Source organism: Acromyrmex echinatior, chromosome 1 (assembly GCF_024713525.1).
Source record: "Acromyrmex echinatior isolate Ae372 chromosome 1, ASM2471352v2, whole genome shotgun sequence".
Lineage (NCBI taxonomy): Eukaryota > Metazoa > Arthropoda > Insecta > Hymenoptera > Formicidae > Acromyrmex > Acromyrmex echinatior.
This window is the reverse complement of record NC_141852.1, coordinates 7377258-7398503: the sequence shown is the minus strand read 5'-3', so window position 1 is coordinate 7398503 and position 21246 is coordinate 7377258. Positions and strand designations below refer to the sequence as shown.

The 21246-nt window shown below is 27.6% G+C and overlaps 1 protein-coding gene across 10 annotated transcripts in view; it reads left to right on the top strand.

Annotated features, from left to right (window-relative positions):
* The window catches only part of LOC105149751 (putative fatty acyl-CoA reductase CG5065), a 43081-nt gene extending 23926 nt beyond the window's left edge, over positions 1-19155 (top strand). For 8 of the 10 annotated variants that reach the window (XM_087402770.1, XM_011062376.2, XM_087402769.1 and 5 more), the window contains 6 exons: positions 5033-5232; positions 11269-11508; positions 12675-12939; positions 14029-14331; positions 14415-14622; positions 14718-19155. In XM_087402770.1, coding sequence (XP_087258896.1) covers positions 5044-5232; positions 11269-11508; positions 12675-12939; positions 14029-14331; positions 14415-14622; positions 14718-15018 — 1506 coding nt within the window. In that variant the 5' untranslated portion in view covers positions 5033-5043 and the 3' untranslated portion in view covers positions 15019-19155. The remainder of the gene's footprint in view (positions 1-5032; positions 5233-11268; positions 11509-12674; positions 12940-14028; positions 14332-14414; positions 14623-14717) is intronic. The other 2 variants (XM_011062374.2, XM_087402778.1) reach the window with 2 other exon arrangements.
* Positions 19156-21246: the final 2091 nt, after the last annotated feature.

The window sequence follows — 21246 nt, the reverse complement described above, 5'->3', positions numbered from 1 at the left end:
GGGACTATATTTGCAAAAATACTGCAATATCAATTAATAAGTAGTATCAATAGTATCATAATAATAGTATCAATTATTATAGATTCTACTTTTTTCAAATTTAATGACACAATTTATAAATAATTCTTTGGTTTGCTTATGGGTTCTCCTCTTTCTTCTATTTTAGCTAATATTGTTTTACAAGACTTTATCAAGACATCATTCGAATATAGTTTGCAAAATAAGTTGCCTTGATTGCAAATTTTCATATGTCGAGCAGATTAAAAGGAAGCTTAACACGTATAAAGGAACATAAATCAGATATCAAAAAATTTGAAAACATAATGTCTATAATTTTCCATCACCAACTTAATTATAATCACAATGTTGACTAGCATAACGTAATTCTTCATTCACAGCAGTCATACTTCAGAAGATCAGTCTCAGAGATTACAATATAAAAAGACTAAACTCTGGAATAAACATGCAAAGTGATACAGATAGATATTTCCAGATATTTACTCCTAATTAACAAATTCCCCTTCCTGTTACAATTCCGTCTCACACAAGTATAAAAAACTGATACTCGGCATAGTGTACTTAATATCTCATTTTCTCTCAAAAAGAATTTCTTTATCATCATATTATTATAATACTTACACAAATATGTACATTATACAAAAATTATAAGGATTTTTGTTCACAAAACAAAACACAGATATGTTTTATAATTTACAAGAAATTTTAATCTGTAACAACAGTTTTTTAATAATTAAAAAACTGTTATTACAGATTAAAATATTTTTTTTATTATAAAATAGAAAAACGAAGAACATAAAAAACCACAGCACAGGTTGTCGATTGTGATGATTAAAATTTTATTCAATAATGAATTATTTAAGCGTTTATCAATACCCATATCAAAAAATAAGCGATTAAACGTTTCGGCCACAATCTGGCCATTTTCAGTAATTAAACATTCTCTTAAAACGCAAAATTTTTTTACATTTAGTCGAAATAAGTACAACGGTCATATGTTAAAATAGATTAAAAGTGTTCTTATTAGTGTGACGATGATCGTGCGGCAATATTACAACACCAGCTTATATGCCAGGATACAGTAGAACAAGAATTTCCAGATTATAATCAGAATAAAATTTATAATCTCGTTAATCTCTTATACTCGAAAAATAAAGAGTAGATGCAGATTACTTGTTTTACAGTCAAAAAACGAAGCGGTGGATCTCAGACATTACTTTCGCACAATTAAAATTTAGTCGTGACATTGTGTGTTGTTACTGGTCATATCATGTATTTTATCATTATTTATATACTAAGTGAAACTTTCGAAAGTACCAGAATCCTTAAAGGAAAAGGAGAACCTACCTAAGCAAAGGAAGATAAATATCGGGTAAACCTTCCGTGTCACTTTGCTGATTGATGCCTTTTGTTTGTTTCTTTATATGAATCATTTCTGAAATTCTTCTTTTTATCAAAGATCGTTCTATATCTAAAATTTTTATATTCTCCCAATCTAGATTATGCATCTCGCTAAGACGATGACGCGAAACTACGGAGATCTCAGAGGACGGTTTCTTTATGTCGGCTTTATGTTCCTTTATCCGAGTTTTTAATTTTCGTTTCGTTTGGCCCACATATGATGATTCACAGTTTTTACAATTTATTTTATAAACTAAACCGCTTTTTTCATGCTTTGAAAGAGAATCTTTTCCTGTCTTAATAAACTTGTTCATTGTGTTCATGGGTTTATAGGCTATATTAAACCCATGAATGTGTGAAAGTTTTTTGAACTTTTCGGATACTCCACCAAAATACGGTATCGTAAAAAATTTTTTTGAATTAGAGTTCGAATTATTTTCACCATGGTTCTCTTCCAAGTTAATTCTATTTGCTAAAGTTTTAATTCTATTGTTTATGGTGGAGAAAACAAATTTCAACGGATAACCATTACCCAAAAATACATTAATTAGTTCAATAATGTTTTTTTCATGGAATTTAGGATGAGACAAAATTATAATTCTATCAAGTTGACCGATGATAACACCTCTTTTATGTATTAATGGGTGATTTGAGAAAAATAGAAAAACAAATATCTTAATTACTAGAGCTGATAAAGGCAATACCACCGTAATTTTGAACCGTGAGAGTTACAAAGAAAAAATGTATAACATTCTCAATGATCACTCCACATACATATTTCAATTAAAAAAGATCCTACGAACAAAATTACCGCAGATATCGGAAAATTATTGAAATATTGGAAAAGCAAATGTTACATTGATTCAAACGTATATAAAAAATTGTATGTTTCTGACGGCGAACTTCCCAGGATATATGGACTGCCGAAAATTCATAAGGAGGGTCACTCTCTAAGAATAAAAGTTAGTTGCATAAACAGCGCTTTTTATCCTTTAGCGAGCTTTCTAAAAAACATATTGGAGAAGAATATTGTGAATAATTTTGGTTATATAAAAAACAGCTTAGACTTAGTATATAAACTTAATGGCAAAGCTATGGATATGGATTTCAGCATTGTATCTTTTGATGTTGTCTCCATGTACACGAATATTCCAACTGAATTAGTCATAAGAAGTATTGAACGTAGGTGGAGTGATATTGTTAATGTGACTTCAATTCCATTGCATGAATTCATCAAAGCGATCACGACCATTATTAACTCCACATTTTTTGCGTTTGACAATAAAATATTTAAACAGATTTTCGGCTTGCCAATGGGTTCTCCTTTGTCTCCGATATTTGCCAATATGGTTTTACAGGATTTAGAAGAAGAAATTATTACCAAGAATAATATCGTTTTATCTTTTTATTTTTGTTATGTGGATGACATTTTATTAGCCGTGCATAAAGAGAGCGTTGATGAATTGCTGGAATTGTTTAATACATATCACGAAAGACTAAAGTTTACTGTGAATTATGGTGATGAAAACGGTATAAATTTCTTAGACGTTAAATTAATGGAACAAGAAGGAAGGATTATCTTTGACATTTATAAAAAAACCTTCGAATTCGGGAAGATATTTAAACTTTTTCTCAAATCACCCATTAATACATAAAAGAGGTGTTATCATCGGTCAACTTGATAGAATTATAATTTTGTCTCATCTTAAATTCCATGAAAAAAACATTATTGAACTAATTAATGTATTTTTGGGTAATGGCTATCCGTTGAAATTTGTTTTCTCCACCATAAACAATAGAATTAAAACTTTAGCAAATAGAATTAACTTGGAAGAGAACCATGGTGAAAATAATTCGAACTCTAATTCAAAAAAATTTTTTACGATACCGTATTTTGGTGGAGTATCCGAAAAGTTCAAAAAACTTTCACACATTCATGGGTTTAATATAGCCTATAAACCCATGAACACAATGAACAAGTTTATTAAGACAGGAAAAGATTCTCTTTCAAAGCATGAAAAAAGCGGTTTAGTTTATAAAATAAATTGTAAAAACTGTGAATCATCATATGTGGGCCAAACGAAACGAAAATTAAAAACTCGGATAAAGGAACATAAAGCCGACATAAAGAAACCGTCCTCTGAGATCTCCGTAGTTTCGCGTCATCGTCTTAGCGAGATGCATAATCTAGATTGGGAGAATATAAAAATTTTAGATACAGAACGATCTTTGATAAAAAGAAGAATTTCAGAAATGATTCATATAAAGAAACAAACAAAAGGCATCAATCAGCAAAGTGACACGGAAGGTTTACCCGATATTTATCTTCCTTTGCTTAGATAGGTTCTCCTTTTCCTTCAAGGATTCTGGTACTTTCGAAAGTTTCACTTGGTATATAAATAATGGTAAAATACATGATATGACCAGTAACAACACACAATGTCACGACTAAATTTTAATTGTGCGAAAGTAATGTCTGAGATCCACCGCTTCGTTTTTTGACTGTAAAACAAGTAATGCATCTACTCTTTATTTTTCGAGTATAAGAGATTAACGAGATTATAAATTTTATTCTGATTATAATCTGGAAATTCTTGTTCTACTGTATCCTGGCATATAAGCTGGTGTTGTAATATTGCCGCACGATCATCGTCACACTAATAAGAACACTTTTAATCTATTTTAACATATGACCGTTGTACTTATTTCGACTAAATGTAAAAAAATTTTGCGTTTTAAGAGGATGTTTAATTACTGAAGATGGCCAGATTGTGGCCGAAACGTTTAATCGCTTATTTTTTGATATGGGTATTGATAAATGCTTAAATAATTCATTATTGAATAAAGTTTTAATCATCACAACCGACAGCCTGTGCTGTGGTTTTTTATGTTCTTCGTTTTTTTAATTTTTAAAATTATAACCACTTTTATTTAAGACATTATAAAATAGAATCTGGAAATCCTGTGTTTGCCAGACAACGGTCTATATAAAAAAACATTTCTAACAATAATTCTGCATCAAGACGATTGAATTTCTTATGAAATTTTGGATAATCGAATTTTAACTTGCACTGAACAAGATCTTAATCGAATTAAAGAAACACGAAGATAATTATATTTAGAGTGATTGTAACATCTATGCGCAATTGTACTCATAATGGTCAAAAATTGACCGAAATGTCTACAAATTTTATTATTTAACATATTAATTTGAAATACATTATTCTCTCTTTTATAATATCTTGAGTTGTGGCTGTGTGCTTAATTATATGTTTATCTTAACAATGAGCAAAGTATCTTGCTACATCTTAGATGCTCTTTTTTGTTTTTACTATGAATATTTAGCCATTACAAAATATTTATTCTTATATAAAACTTTAAATCTTTTTTAATATAATTATATAATAGGATATATATATATATTTATTTATATTGTATATTTTATATGTAGTGTTTATAATTCTAATTGAATATAAGTCCTTTTCTCCTATTTTATAATTTATATATATATATATAAACACCATAGTTTAAAAGAGAATATAAGAGAATATACCTATTACAGATTTTTATAAATTTCTTTTTGCTTAACAAATATTTTATTTATATTTTTCAGTTTTTTCAAAAATGATCATAAAATCGATACCCGAATGGTTTGCCAATAGAAACATTCTCGTCACTGGAAGTACTGGATTTATGGGAAAAGTTCTAGTCGCCAAATTATTGCTAAGTTGCCCCGATATTGGAGATATCTTTTTATTAATTAGAAAAAAGAAATGCCTTGACTCGCATGCAAGGTTGCAGCTCTTACTGCAGGTATGTAACAAGCAAGTAACAAGCAACAAATTAATAGAAATAAGACAGTATTTCAAAACATTACAGAAAATAATGTTGTTAAAATTTTGATTTTTTTTTTGCGCCAGATTATTTGGCTATATTAGAGGCAAGAATTGACATGCAATAAAGTAATTACTAGATAGTTCATGGGACATGAGTTCCCTACAGGATTGCAAGTAATTAATTACTTTTTAAATTAAATTACATGTTTAATTGTCAATCGAAATTATTGAATTCAATTAAACATTATTCTATTAACGATTGATTTGTGCAAATTCAATTAAAAATAAATTTTCGATTGACAATTGATTCTCAAGCGAAGTTAATTAAAAGTTCTTCAATTGACAGTTGAAATGAGAGAATTTAATTGAATATTTAATTAACGATTGATTTAAGCAAATTTAATCAAAAGATAGATTACGTTTTCCATTTTCGAATGCTCTAAATCATAAAGACTTAGAGTACTTAAAAATGAAAAAAACAATTTTTTGAAGTCCATGCCAAAGGCAAGAATTTTAAATCAACCATTTCAATAAAACGATCTTCGATTAATTTTATTTAATCGATCATTATTGGATTATCGTCAATTAAACTCGCTTATTTCAATTAAACGACTTTCAATTAAATTGAATTGAGAATTGATTTAAGAAATTTGTGTGTGTGTGTGTGTGTGTGTGTGTGTGTGTGTGTGTGTGTGTGTGTGTGTGTGCGTATGTGCGTGTGTAACCAATTATAGTCGACTATTCTTCTTACATTCAACAGTGATTGGTTAATTTCTTATGGCTTAAGATTTAGATAATGGCTTAATGTAGAAAGTCCATTAGACTCGCTCACAACGAAATTATGATAAATTTTTCTTTATTTATGTTGCCATGTTTTATTGAATTAAAAAATTAGCCAGATTCCTCATTATAAAGACTCTAGTCAATTGAATGATGTCCAATTGAATTCGCTCTTTTCAATTTTCAATTAAATGACAATTTCATTGTCAATTAAATGTCTTTTAATTAACTCCGCTTGAATCAATCGTCAATCGAAAAGTTTTAATTAAATTTGCTTAAATCAATCGTCAATTGGATGATGTTCAATTAAATTCGCTTATTTTAATTGTCAATTAAACAGTTTTAATTATTTTTGTTGTTTTTAATTGTTAATTATAAAAATTTTAATTGATAATATGAACAACTTTGGTCCCCTATTCTCAGGATCTTGCGTGGTCTTATTACATGATTCTGAGAAATCTTAAACCATCATATTGAGCATATACTACAATCTGTAATATGTTATAAATGAAACAGTTATTAAAAAATATAGTTACTAAAATCACAATAATTTTTCGTTCTTTGATAGTTGCGAAATTATCAATTATTACATTATTACATATCAGTATACATAAAAATCTATAATATATTTTTATATATATTTCATTTTCAATTGAAAGAATTCCTGTATGTGATATTTTTCCTTTATTTAATGATAATCTTAAATAATTTGTTATTAACTTCAATTTACTAAAACTTCTTTCACGTAAAGCTACTTTATCGGAATAGTTAAAAATATTCTTGCTGCTATACTTCTAAGTTTGGATATATGATACTGATTAAAGAATAATCATGAATTAGTTTCAAAACATATAAAATAGAAACTCTATATTTATAGTATCAAGTAGACCGTAAACCAAAATCATTATTACGTAGTAACAAATAAAAAAATATGTAGGAAATTATATTGCCGGCTATTTTTGCATCCCTTTGAACTTTTTGCATGAAGTAAGTGCCTTGTTTGCCACACCGACGATGTCCTAATACATCAAAGTAGACTCAAAAAGTATTACATAATTACGTAGTAATGGGTCCAGTTCCAAGGTCGTTTTCATTGTCAATTATTGCTTAACATCCTTTGCATATTTTCAACTAGTTTTTCAGCATATTCACTTATAGGTATCTTCATAGCCTTTTGATTCTAGTTACGATAATTATTATACTTAAGAGTAAAGATTTCATCTCTTTTAGTTTAAATATCATGATTATACATTCTCACTGGGATTTGCATCTGGAGACAATGCAAGCCAATGCGGTAATATTATTTTCCTTTTTCCATCGTGCACAAAGACGATTCCGATTTTTAGGGTTATTGTCTTTCTGAAGCTCCTAATTGTTTTTATTTTTCCTATAAAATTTCTCAGCAAATGCCAACAAATATTTTTGATAAACATTAGGGATGCACCGGATCGTAAAATTATTGCATACAGAATGTGACATCGGATGTCTGATATCCTTTTTTTTAGAATTTTAGGAAAAATGTATTGGATATTCGAAAAATATCTGAATATCCGGATGGATATCTGATACAAACAAAGAAACCTTAATGTGTATATTAATATGTTATGTATTGTTCAAACGTCAATGTGTATAAAAATTGAGATCAAAATTACAAAAAATTATAAAAATTAATTACGTGTAGTTTTCAATAATCTTTTGTTTCATAAACACGGATGATGATGCGAACGCTTCTAATCATTACTATGCAATAGGTAGCGTTACTACAGATTCTGTCCCTGTCTATAATTTCATATATCTTGTTTAGAACATTTTTTTAGGTGTGAGCCCGAATCTTTATGTAGACAGTACTTTGACTAAAACGCTAATTGGTGAAAAACGAGTTATGAAAGTAAAATTTACTCTTATCTATTTTTCACCAATCACGCTCTGTATCAAAGCGCCGGTGTCTGTGTGAGGATCCGGACTTACTATAATATTTACTCCTGTTACTCATAACTTCAATCCTTCCTATATGAAATGAATCTCTTATTCAAAATTCGAGAAATTTATCGATATTTTATCACGATGCATCTTTGATAACAGCACAGAATATTCATGATAAATATTTATTACTATTCTTTTTTTAAATGTTATATATGTAAATATTTTATACATATTTCATATAATGCTTTATGCGAAATATTATTAAAATATAATAGATAAAATATTTTATGTAATATTTATGATAAATATAAATAAATATTTGTAGTAAGTATTTACTACTTGGATTCTAATATCTTATTAAGTACTTTCATAGCATTTACTACAATATCTACAATAAATATTTCATAATATTTATAATCTGTACAAATATTTATGATATCTGTGCAATGTAAGACCACAAAAATAATTACAAAATGTTTAAAATAAGTTTTATAAATATTTTGTAAATATTTAATAAATATTGTGTGCTGTCTGGAAAAATATTTATAACAAGAGATATTTAAGAAAACAGTAAAACTTCCAAACAAATACATATTATGTAAATATTCTCCGAGAAAAGAAATAAATACTTGATTTGAAGTGTTTCTTACATAATCGCGTAGTATGTAAATAAAATCTGTCTGTACGACGTTAGGGTCAGGTGAGAAAAAGGGAAAATTATCGAGGTATAAGTGAAAACATCTCGGCGCAAATATATGTGTCTAATGTCTAAGGTGGATAATTAAACGGGCTGCGATCTCTTCGGGCACGTTTATCGCGTTAAAATAGCTTCGGTTGAAAAAGGTGAGGCAACACGGATACGTAACACACATTTTCTGATCACATCGTCATGATTATTCTCGTGAAAGAGATTTATTATAATTCTAATGAGTCTCTTCGCAGATTTTAGCTTTCATAAGCTACTTATCGTCTTTTTAATGGCGATTTAAAATGCATTGAAGGTTCAGCGATTGCGACACGCTGTACGCCGCAAACGTTAAACGCAATCGCTTCTCTAAACTTTAATAGATCCGTCGATTACGTAGAATATAACGAAAGGTATTTATGTTACCAGCTTACATGTGGTAATCGAGGAATGTTACTGCACAGCAGTAATGTAAACGCGTCAACTTCTTGTGAGCTGTGAAGCAGCGAATATGCTTCGATCCTGAAGGTCTCTTAGTTGTTACTACATGTATTTTTTTATTAGTATCCTTCGTAAAGATAAAATACAATGTACACAAGATTTTTCTAGTCTCTCTCTTTTAGATTTCTATAAAATTAATCTGAACAGAACGGAAATCGAGCGAAGAAATATTGAGCGATAATTATACTACAGTGTAGCGCAAGAAAAATTATACCACTTATTTTATTAGGTGTTGGAATTAATTCGTAGCGTTTTTTAATGAAAGAATGTTATTTATTTCACATGAGCATTAAAAAATACATTAATGAAAGTACTTCCCATCACTTGTAAAACGCTACGAATTAATTCCAACACCTAATACATACAACACATTTATTTTTAATAAAATTGGTACGGAACTGATATAAAGATAATTACCTTAAAGTTTGGAAAATTGTCGCTAATAGATAATGTATTCAATATGGCTATCGTTTTACCTCTTAGACGCCTTTGATTATTTTTCGACACAAATCTTCAAATAACGGCACATATATGTAAACGAACATCTCCGACACATTATATGTGTCGTGTGTTTGTTTTTGCAAAAAACAGTACAACTTTCACTTTATGCTCAACAATCAGTTGTCCCTTATTGATCATTTCACAAACTGGTATGTGTGTGTGTGTGTGTGTGTGTGTGTGTGTGTGTGTGTGTGTGTGTGTGGGGGGGGGGGTATGGGTGTGGGTGTGGGGGGGGGAGCATCTCCAATTCCGACTCGATGCCACATCTAACAGAATTCCCACAAGTACAAAACTTACTTACACAATTGCAAAACCATTACTCCACAAGTATAGTTTCAATGAGATAATTAAATATTTCGTATGCCATCCTATATGTAAAGGAAAAGGTGATATAAAGGCCAGTAGATGTAATAATCCTTCTTAATATCTCCGCTATTAAATGGTGAATTCTAGTGATTATTCATAGAATTTTTTATTCAGTAACTCGCTGTTACATCATGATGCTAATATACCAATATACAATAGTCAGCACTTATAACGCATTTTTACTTTCAAGCATATTTCAAAATGTTTTTAAGGTTAATATTTTAAGATTAATATTTTTTAGCACATTTACACATACGCTTCATTCTTCTTAAACTTGAGCATGTATCACACGAATATATGTATATTTGAATATGTTATTTGTTATTTAACATTTTATTTGGCTGTATAAGTTTTGAGCTGTGCAAAGTAAAACAATAGCATGGTACTTTGCTAATGTGACTCCTTAAACTGACTGCTAACCTTTTTTTCAAGGTTTTCACATTAAATCAAAATAATTATTCCATAAATCGATTATAGCTCTATTATTAATCTATAGTTTAAGTTATATACACTTCAATTTCCCAAGGAATTCAAATAGGTAGAAATAGATTCGTGTAGTCATTGCCGAATTTAAAATTTTTATTTTTCGGATACTGGAATATTAATTGTAATTTCCTACTCAATATATATGGTATATTACAAATACATTATTGAGTGGGAAATTACAATTACATATACGTTACGTATAATTGGTGTGTGTATGTGTGTGTGTGTGTGTGTATGTGTGTGTGTGTGTGTGTGTGTGTGTATGTGTGTGTGTGTGTGTGTGTTTGCTGAGCCTTTTCCTCTACCTAATAATATAAATTGAAATAAAGCGTCGACATCGATTGTACGAAATTGTCAAATTATTTCGTCATCTCTCGAATGATTGTCATTGAAATGTAAAGAAGAGAGTTGCTAAGAACACTCGTATCCTTGAATCATGCGAAATCGATAGTCGTCTTTGACATTTCTCATTCGAATTCTTTTTGCAAACTTTATGTTAGAAAAAATTTAAACAATAGTATTTTTTAGTTGTATTCTCTGATGTCAGGATAATAATTGTGTACGTGTTTAATTATCAAAATGAAAATTAAATTACTCTCAAGATCACTCCATTCATTCAATCAATTAATTGAATAGATATCTTACTAGTTTGTCCATACTAATCACGTTGACTAACAGTTATGAATTAATCAAACATGATTAATCGTGAAGCATAAATTATCTCAAACAAATGAAAAAATTTCATTCATTAAATGGAAATTGTATTTGCAGCAAGAGCCATTTAGAATTCTTAGAGAACAGTACCCGGAACGTCTGATGAAATTGATAGTTATACATAGTGATATAACTGTCGAAGAACTCGCTCTATCTGTTACGGATAAGGAACGTCTCATGAATAATGTTTCTGTTGTCTTTCACATGGCTGCTAATGTCAGGTTCGACATGTCATTGAAAACAGCCATCAGAATGAATACTATAAGCACTGTAAATGTCGTAACATTAGCAAAACAGGTAAGAATATCTGCCTGATCAAGGATGAAGAGAAGGAGATGCAAAAAATATCGGTATATATATCAATTTTATTATATGCACATTATCGATTTTATAATGATCGAAATAGAAATTGATTGATATAAAACACACTAATATATAAAACACATATAAATATAAAATTTTATGATAGCATCGACATTGCTGTATTGATATTATTACACACAATTATTATTATATTATTAGATATATAATTAACATTATACTATTTTCGATTATTACAATTACAATTATACTATTATTACACAATATTAATTAAATATTAATTGACATGTACTGTTTATAAATTTGAGAATGCTTACAATATTCCTGCATCATGAAAATTTGAAGAATCTCGGTGAACAAAAATCAGAGCAAAGTTTTTAAGAATGTATTTTAAAGAGGAAATACAGATTTAATTCAAATTTAAAAACTCTTGTCTTTGCAATATTTTGTTTCTGAGAATTACGTAAAATTGAATATTGATATTTTAAAAATATTTTTATTATATTTTGAAGCGCAATATTTAGATGAAGCATCAGACAAAATTTAACAAATAAGCATTTTAAATTTAAAATAAGCTTTTTAAGCTTTAGAATCCAAATAATACTTTAATGTTATTTAATGTCATGTATAATTATTATGAAACTTTAATGGTAGTGTAATAAAGAAACGTATATGTTCACGTTTAATTTATGCGTAATCTATTCATTAATTTTATTAAATAGCTTTTATTAATTAGTACTCGGACATAATTTTTTCACAAAAATTGCTTCTTTTGAATTAATAGATTACGCTGTTCATTCTGTGTGAGTGAATTCTAAAATATACTAAACACTACATTCTAAAACACTGCTCGATATTTTTAACGTTCCTTTAATTTTTAATTTTGCGATTTTAATAAAGTTGAAATTGTTAGTATAAAATATACAATTATTAGCAATAAAATTATCACCATATTCTATCTAATATAAAACATTTGGCTGTAATGTCGTTAAAGTAAATTTTAACCGTTACAGTAATTAATTTTACTGTGAAAAAATATATATGACATAAATTAAGCAAATAAAACTTTATTCAATCTTAAAGAGAAAAACTTTATTTGTAACAAAGTAAGAGAATAATAAACAAAGTAATTTGTCTTCCAGCTGTCTTTACTCGAGGCGTTTATTTACATTTCGACGTCTTTTTGTCAATGTGGCGAGTCGGTGTTGGAGGAACGCTCTTATCAAACTAAAATCTCACCAGAAAGCGTTATTCACATGGTCAATACGATGACGGATGATGCCCTGGAAGCAATGAGATTCAAATTATTGGGCGAGCAACCAAATACGTATGCCTACAGTAAGGCACTCAACGAAGACTTCGTGTCGAGATGTGGACTACCTGTAGGAATCATACGACCATCGATAGGTAAAAAATTTCTTTCCTTAAAATTATTTTTAATCATTAGTAAGGAAAGCGATTCTATATGTATAAGAAAATATAACAAAATATAAAAAGTAAATAACGAATTATACGTATACTACTCAGCAAACGAGAATGGATTGAAATGGATTAAAATGGATTCGGATTTTCAGAAATACGGATTCATGAATATAAAATAAATCCTTTTTAATCCTGAATGCATTTTTATTCATTTATAGGCATGGAGTATATTTCTATGCTTTTTAATTTAAAAATAATATTATAGTATTTTGTATGTATCGTGAATATTGCTAAATTCAAAATTCTGAATAGGAAATGCAGTTTTTTCAATTGAATAAAAAAAAGTTTTTTTTTTAATGGCCCATTTTTAGAAAATGGGCCATGAATACTATTCAAAATTGTGAGTAAAAATCTATTGTTTCATTTAAAAAATGTATCATAAATGCTATTTTATTCAGAATTATGAATAAGAAATTTTTCGTTTTAATTCAATTGAGTTAAAAAAAAGTTGTACCGTTGTATAAAAATATATCATGAATTCTACTTCATTTAATAGAAATTTAAAAGAAACATTTAAAAGAAACATAAAGAGAACTACGTAAATATGTACAATAAATGTTACATATGTAAATTCCTTATTTTTAATTAATGAATTAATCGCTTTTATGTATATTTTAATACGTTTCTTTTATTATACAGCTAGCGTACATTTTTTGTATAAAAGTTTTAAAATAATGACTACAGAATTTCATGTAATTACTACTTTAATTTATTTAAACTTTCACATGTATAAAAATTTTTTTTATATGGAATCCAATTCATTTTTATGGATTTAAAATACAGATGGATTGAAAATTTCCAATCCATTTCAATCTATTTTCGTTTGCTGAGTAATTTTTCTTTTTCAGAAATCAATTTTACCAACTACTTTTACATTCAATTTTTTTCTTATTAAAAAAATTAAGCTTCGAATGAAAAGATTTATTCTATACTTTCCATTTATTTTTTTCTTATTGGAATTATCGACGTCTCATTTATAGGATTAATAAAATGTTGACAATAATCTGATTTTAGTGATAGCATCTTACAAAGAGCCTGTGCCTGGCTGGGTGGACAATATGAATGGCCCGACTGGATTAATGATCGGCGCGGGTAAAGGAGTGATACGATCTATGCTCTGCAACGCGGATTACATGAGTGATATAATTCCCTGCGATATGGCTATAAACGCAACAATAGCTCTGGCTTGGCAAGTCGGGACGGAGAAATCTATCAAACCGATATTTTTAAACGCCACAGCGAATCAAGAGAATCCGATTTCTTGGGGTGACGCTTTAGAGCTTGGGAAGAAACATGTATTCGACAACCCTTTTTCTCGTAAAGAATATTACATCATTGCATAACAATATTGTACAAAAAAAAATATGTAATATATATCTAACATGCAACATGCGTTTTAGAACCGCTATGGTATCCCGGTGGAAGAATGACTTCCTCCAAAGTTTTACACTGGCTTGCCGTCATATTCTTTCAAACTATACCCGCCTATCTGTTAGACAGTTTACTTATTGTGACTGGAAATAAGCCCTTCCTGGTGCGAGTACAAAATAGAGTAAATGCCGGATTAGATTTGCTTCAATATTACACTATGAAACAGTGGATCTTTCGGTAAAAAGTTGAATTTCTTTTTTAAATAACGTATCAACTTGATAAACTAATTAATAATCTATATTTTATATTCTGATATGTGAATTTAATTACAGCAATGACAATCTGCGCGATTTGCAGCATCGATTATGTCCATCTGATAAAGAGATATTTTTCATGGACACGAAAGTTATCCATTGGAACGAATATATATTAAAGTACATTTTAGGTACGAGGCAATATTACCTAAAGGATGATCCTTCGACATTGCCTCGAGCGAGACGAGTCTTTACATATTTATATTTCGCTGATTGTTTGCTAAAATTAATATTTGGAATTTTCCTTGTTTGGATAATGTATACCTGGACAATTTCCGCTAAACCTCTCGTAGCGATGTTAATTCAGCCAAGTAAATAAGTGTGTAGAGTATACTGTTTGCAGTATGGAAGTTAAGTATGTAAATTTTTTCCTAGAATAAAAACGTAAAAGTAAAAAAAATTTTATATGTATGTGTATACACACACACACACACACACACACATACACACACACATACATATTAAAACTTTTTACTTTTCACGTTTCCTCTAAAGAAAATATTACATAATTAATATGACCCTGAACTCGACATAATATATTGTGGCATCTTGTACAATTCTTCAAACATTTGAATTTTTGTATGATTATAAATTAAATATAAAAAGTTACATTTAAGATCTTTATAAATTCTTCCAAGTAATAAAAATTCTTGGTAGATTCTTTTTCTTCATATTATATTAATCAAACTTGATATTTGCTCATTTTGAGAGTAATAGTTTAAACCGCAAAGGCTTAAGGCTTAAGGATTGTACTTGATAAATATAATTGGACGTAGTTATGTAAAAAAAATTAATTTTTTTTTTGTTTTTTGATATTTATACGAAAATGTTCCTGGAGAAAAAATTCTCATTCTAATAATATTTTTAAATATTTCTCGTATTTTAAATTTATAAAAATTTCTAAAAAAATTTTTCAAAGTCTTAATGACATCTTAATGATATTAAAGATGATCATTAAGATATTCCAATTCGTACAGAAAATTTGAAAAGTTTTCTAAAAACTTATATAGAAATATAGTTGTAAAGAATTCTGACGTTTATTCATATAAATTTTATCTATATAAAATAACTGTGAACATTTTTTGTTCAAAAAATTATCCATGGAGTTAGTATCTTTCTGCACATTTATATCTAGTTGATTTTATCTTATGTTGATAATGTACATTACATGAATAACGATATGACATCGATCTATATACAATTCATGTAAGATTTATTGACAAAAAAATGTGCCAACATTTGAAACTTTATTATATTTTATTATACCCTAATGTTAATATCAGTGAGAAATGATCATCAATTTGACTTCGAATCGAATTGATGATTTCGACATTGATTTGGCATCGATTCAATATCGAATTAACAGTAATCAATTAACAATCATTTCTTACTGGGTATAATATCTTAATGCAATAATAATAATAATAATAATAATAATAATAATAATAACTCGCAATTATAGAATACTTTAATAAAAAAATCTTAATGACTAGTATATACTTTATATTAATCTTAATGATCGTTAAATTTGCATTTTGATATGTCTTAATGCAAATTTATTGAAATATTTTGAAACAGATACCTCAATAAGTGACTAACATCGAAATGTAATAATGAATTCAGTCTGTTTTTAAATAAGCGTAACAGGCTTTTGATATTTTGATTAAAAGTGCAAAAGTATATCCCAGATAGCACATAACATTTATAAAATATTTACAAAAAAATATTTGTCAAAATATTTTTCAAATATTTTTGTAGTCTTAATTAGTTGATATATTAATAATACTTCTAATAAATCTTATATAAAATATATATAAAATATTTATATATTTAAAAAAATAAATAGTAATGAATACTTATCATAAATGTTCAGTGCTATCTGAGATACACATATGTAACACAAGTACATACGCATTTTATAATTAAGTTCTTAAGTTTTTCAATTACGTTGCAGGTAATTGAAATAATTAAAATGTAATAAGACTTTATATAAGTAACAAAGTAGTAACGCTCAACGGAAGCTACATCTGTTGTTGTCACGACAGACAGTTAAGTCTGTCAAGAACAAGTTCTGCGAAATGTTTGCTACAAATTTTTTCATCAAAACTACGGATTTACATGATACAGGAGGGAACTGGCGTAATATAATCCCAAATAGCAAAGTGACGTCTATATTTACGTGTATTTTAATTAAAAGTCATTCTATTACTTGAGATGTTATTGGCAGAATATTGGCAAAATGTTGAGAAAAATACTATCAATAAAATATGATAATATGCAAAATGATGGCAGAAATCTAGTAATTTTTTACATACTCTTGTAGAGTTCAATACAGATTAGCGATAGAAATAGAATAAGTCAATCTGTTGTCAACCGATGATCCTTATTCTGTAACTCTCAACGATAGTGTCGACATCATCATTGCAGATTTTATACGTGTTAAAAAAGCTGCGATGTGATATAAGATTCATATCGTAGCTTTTTGTTTATTTACGCGTGTAATCCAGCAAACGAGAAGGGATTGAAATGGATTAAAAAGGGTTCAGATTTTCAGAAATACGGATTCATGAATATGAAAATGAATCCTTTTCAATCCTGAATGTCTTTTTATTCATTTATAGGAATGGCATGGAGTATACTATATTTCTATGTTTTTCAATCTAAAAATAATATTATAGTATTTTGTATGCATCGTGAATACTGCTTAATTTAAAATTTTAAATAGAAAATGTAGTTTTTCGATCCAGTTGAATATATAAAAATAATATCAGTCATTTCTGTGCATTATGAATACTGCTAAATTCAAAATTTTGAATAGAAAATGCAATTTTTTAATCCAATTGAATAAAAAAAAGTTTTTCTTTTAATGGCCTATTTTCTTAAAATGGACCATGAATACTATTCGATTCAAAATTGTGAGTAGAAAATCCATTGTTTCATTTAAAAATGCATCATAAATGCTATTTTATTCAGAATTGTGAATAATAAATGTTTTTAATTCAACTGAATAAAAAAAGTTGTACTGTAAAAATATATCATGAATTTTACTTTTACTACTTAAAAGAGACATGAAAAGAACTACATAAATATGTGCAATAAATGTTATAATATATATGTAAATTCTTTATTTTTAATTAATAAATTAATCGCTTTTATGTATATTTTATATTAATACGTTTCCTTTATTATACAACTAGCGTAATTTTTTGTATAAAAGTTTTAAAATAATAATTGTAGAATTTCATGTCAATTACTACTTTAAGTTATTTAAACTTTTACATGTATAAAAATTTTTTATGTGAAATCCAATCGATTTTTATGGATTTAAAATACAAATTCGAATGGATTGAAAATTTCCAATCCATTTCAATCTATTTTCGTTTGCTGGAAAGTATAATAACATATATCTACATATATACAATGTAAATTATGTGTCTATAATATGTACAATCTATGAATCATCGAAGATCGAAGATCATGTTCTTTGTCGTTACGTTAAGACTAAACTTTATATTATAGACTGCTTTTAACCTGCTTACATATTTTTATTTATCAGTATTAAAATTAGATATATTAACAATTCTAAACATTTCTAAACATTATTTCAAATTAATTACTCTAGTAAATATAAAAGAATAGATTAAAAAATTTGAATTGGATTCAAATATTTAGAAGTATGCATTTTCGATTGAAATGAATCCTTTTCAATCCCAATACACTTTTATTCATTTATAGGAATTGCACAAAGCATATTTCTATATGCCTTTCTACATAAAAAAATTTTAATTCTTTAAATGCATTGTGAATACTGCTCAGTTCAAAATTGAATAGGAAATATAGTTACATTTTCAATCCAATTGAATCTAAAAAAAAGTAAAAATGGATCATGAATGTTACTAAAGTACATATTCGGATGAATTCAAATGGATTAAAATTCCAATTCATTTTAATCCAATCTTGTTTACTGGAATATTAATTTATAATAATTTATTATAAACCTAGTTTATAATAATTTACATATCTTACATTATTTATATTATAATGAAAAAGATTCATGTAAAAAAACTTGACGTAAACAATACATAAATATTCTATGTAAATGTAATCTAAAATAATAATCTTGAAACACAACCAATTACGTAATAATATATCATTCAAAAAGTGCTATACAATTCCATGTGTGCGTACGTGCATGCGTGGGTGTGTGTGTGTGTGTGTGTGTGTGTGTTTTATTTAATGCATATTATTTTTGAATGCAATTATGTTCTTCTTTTATAATAATCGATTTATCTGATTTATTTGAGAAATAAATATATAAAATGAGACTCGAAAGAATCTATCAGTGAAAAATATAAAAAAGCCCATCAGAGCCTACATCAACTGTTCGGATACACAGAAAACTCTTTATTCTCGTGTGAATGTAACAAAATGAATAAATGTTTCGATTCCCTTTCAATTTGAATCCTTATCAATAACATATAAATCTAAATTACATAAGTAACGCAAACTTCAAGATGGTAATTCCCAAAAATTTAGTTCGTTCTTCTTTCCAAATGTCAAATTAGCTATGTAATGAATAGCCAAATGATTATCAAAAATATTAACTTATTATAATAATAATATAAAAACTTACATAAAATCAAATCGGAGTCATATACATTGCGTCAATAAGTAGAATCACATCACTCATCAGATTATCAGATTTACTATGTAGTCATTCAAAAGAAAAATGAAAAACGAAAAATTAGAGAATTATTATTAGGTGTTGGAATTAATTCGTAGCGTTTTACAAGTGATGGAAAGTACTTTCATTAATGTATTTTTTAATGCTCATGTGAAATAAATAACATTCTTTTATTTAAAAACGCTACGAATTAATTCCAACACCTAATAAAATTATTTATCTGAATTTTAATTTTATTAACTTACATGTAAACGTTTCTAGTCGATGTAAAGGTCTTATGGTGTCGACAGTCAGAAATGAAATGAGAGTCAAAATATTAAAGTCATGTAGTGATGAAATAAAAAAAAAATAAGAACAAAGGAGGGAAAACAACGTCACAATTCCGTAAATAAATTCATATATAGTGGGGCTAAAAAATACGTATCATTCTGTAAATTCAAACTCTGTTTCTGTTGCTTTATATGGATCGTTTCCAAAATCAGTCTTTTAAACACCCTTTCCTCGTCTAATATCTTGATATTTTCCCAATCAAAATCATATTGATGACTAATTCTGTGTACTGTTATTACTGAATGCTGTGTAGAAATAAATTGTTTCAATTTATGTGATTTCTATGTGTTCATTTATGCGTGTCTTCAAACACCTACTTGTTTGATTCACATATGATGTTTCACAATCTCAACAATCAATTTTATATCGTATGAGATAATTTGGAACGTCTTTATGATCCCTGATAAATCCCCTAAGATTATTACTCCTCTTATATGCCATGTGTATTAAGGGATTTAAAAAAAAAATTTTTTTTTATTTTTTCTGATAAAAAAGGTATAAAGGAGATTGCAAAAATTTGTGATCAATTTTATCTTCGTTATCTGTCCGTTGTCTTTAGGTGTATTACACTTGTCGTTCTATTATTTAAATTTTTTTAACAACCTATTTTTGATTTCTGAGAATATGAGTTTCATTGGATATCCATTGTTTAAAAGAATTTTAATTATTAACCCGAAATTGATAGTAAATAGGATAGGATAAAGAAAGAACTCTATCAATTAAATCAACGATTGTTTCCACTTTTTGGCATAAAGGATGTAGAAAAATAATTTAAGTAACAATCAGAAAAAGTAAGTTTATGGTACCAATTATAAATAAGAGAATTTCCTTTTCTAATTAAGCTGACATCAAGAAAATTTAACTTGCCCCCGTCTATTTCAATTGTAAATTTTAATCTAGGATGGAATGAATTAAAAGTGTTCACCAGTGTATCAATGTGTGACGTATCATATGCTAACGCAATGTCATCAACATACATAAAAGGATGATGAAATTGAAAGACCCTGTAATGCTTTCGTTTCAAGATCTTGCATAACAATATCCGATACAATGGGTGATAATGATGAACCCATTGGTACACCAAAGGTCTGTTTATAAAATTTGTCAATAAAATTAAAAAATGTTAAATTAAGAACTAATTCTAAAATTTTAAAAAATTCTCTTTTGAGAATGCTTGTGTTTCTTTCAATAAGATGTCATCTCCTCTCTAAGCTTTCAAATACCAAGTCAATAGGTTATTTGTGAAAGTATTAAAATAAAATAATTAATAAAATATTTTAGAAAATATTTTATACTTTATGTCAAGATATATCTAAATAAAATATGGATATCTTGTGCAATAATGATTCGATTTTTTAATGATTTTATTTTATGATTTTATTAATACGTTTTTTATATGCAGAGAATAAATTACGTAAACAAAATATTACAGTTTCATTTTAAAGCATAATATCGATAATAACATAATTGAATCTCATAAAAAGCGTGTGCTATAAGTGTACAAAATAAAAAATCAATGAATAACAAGAAAAT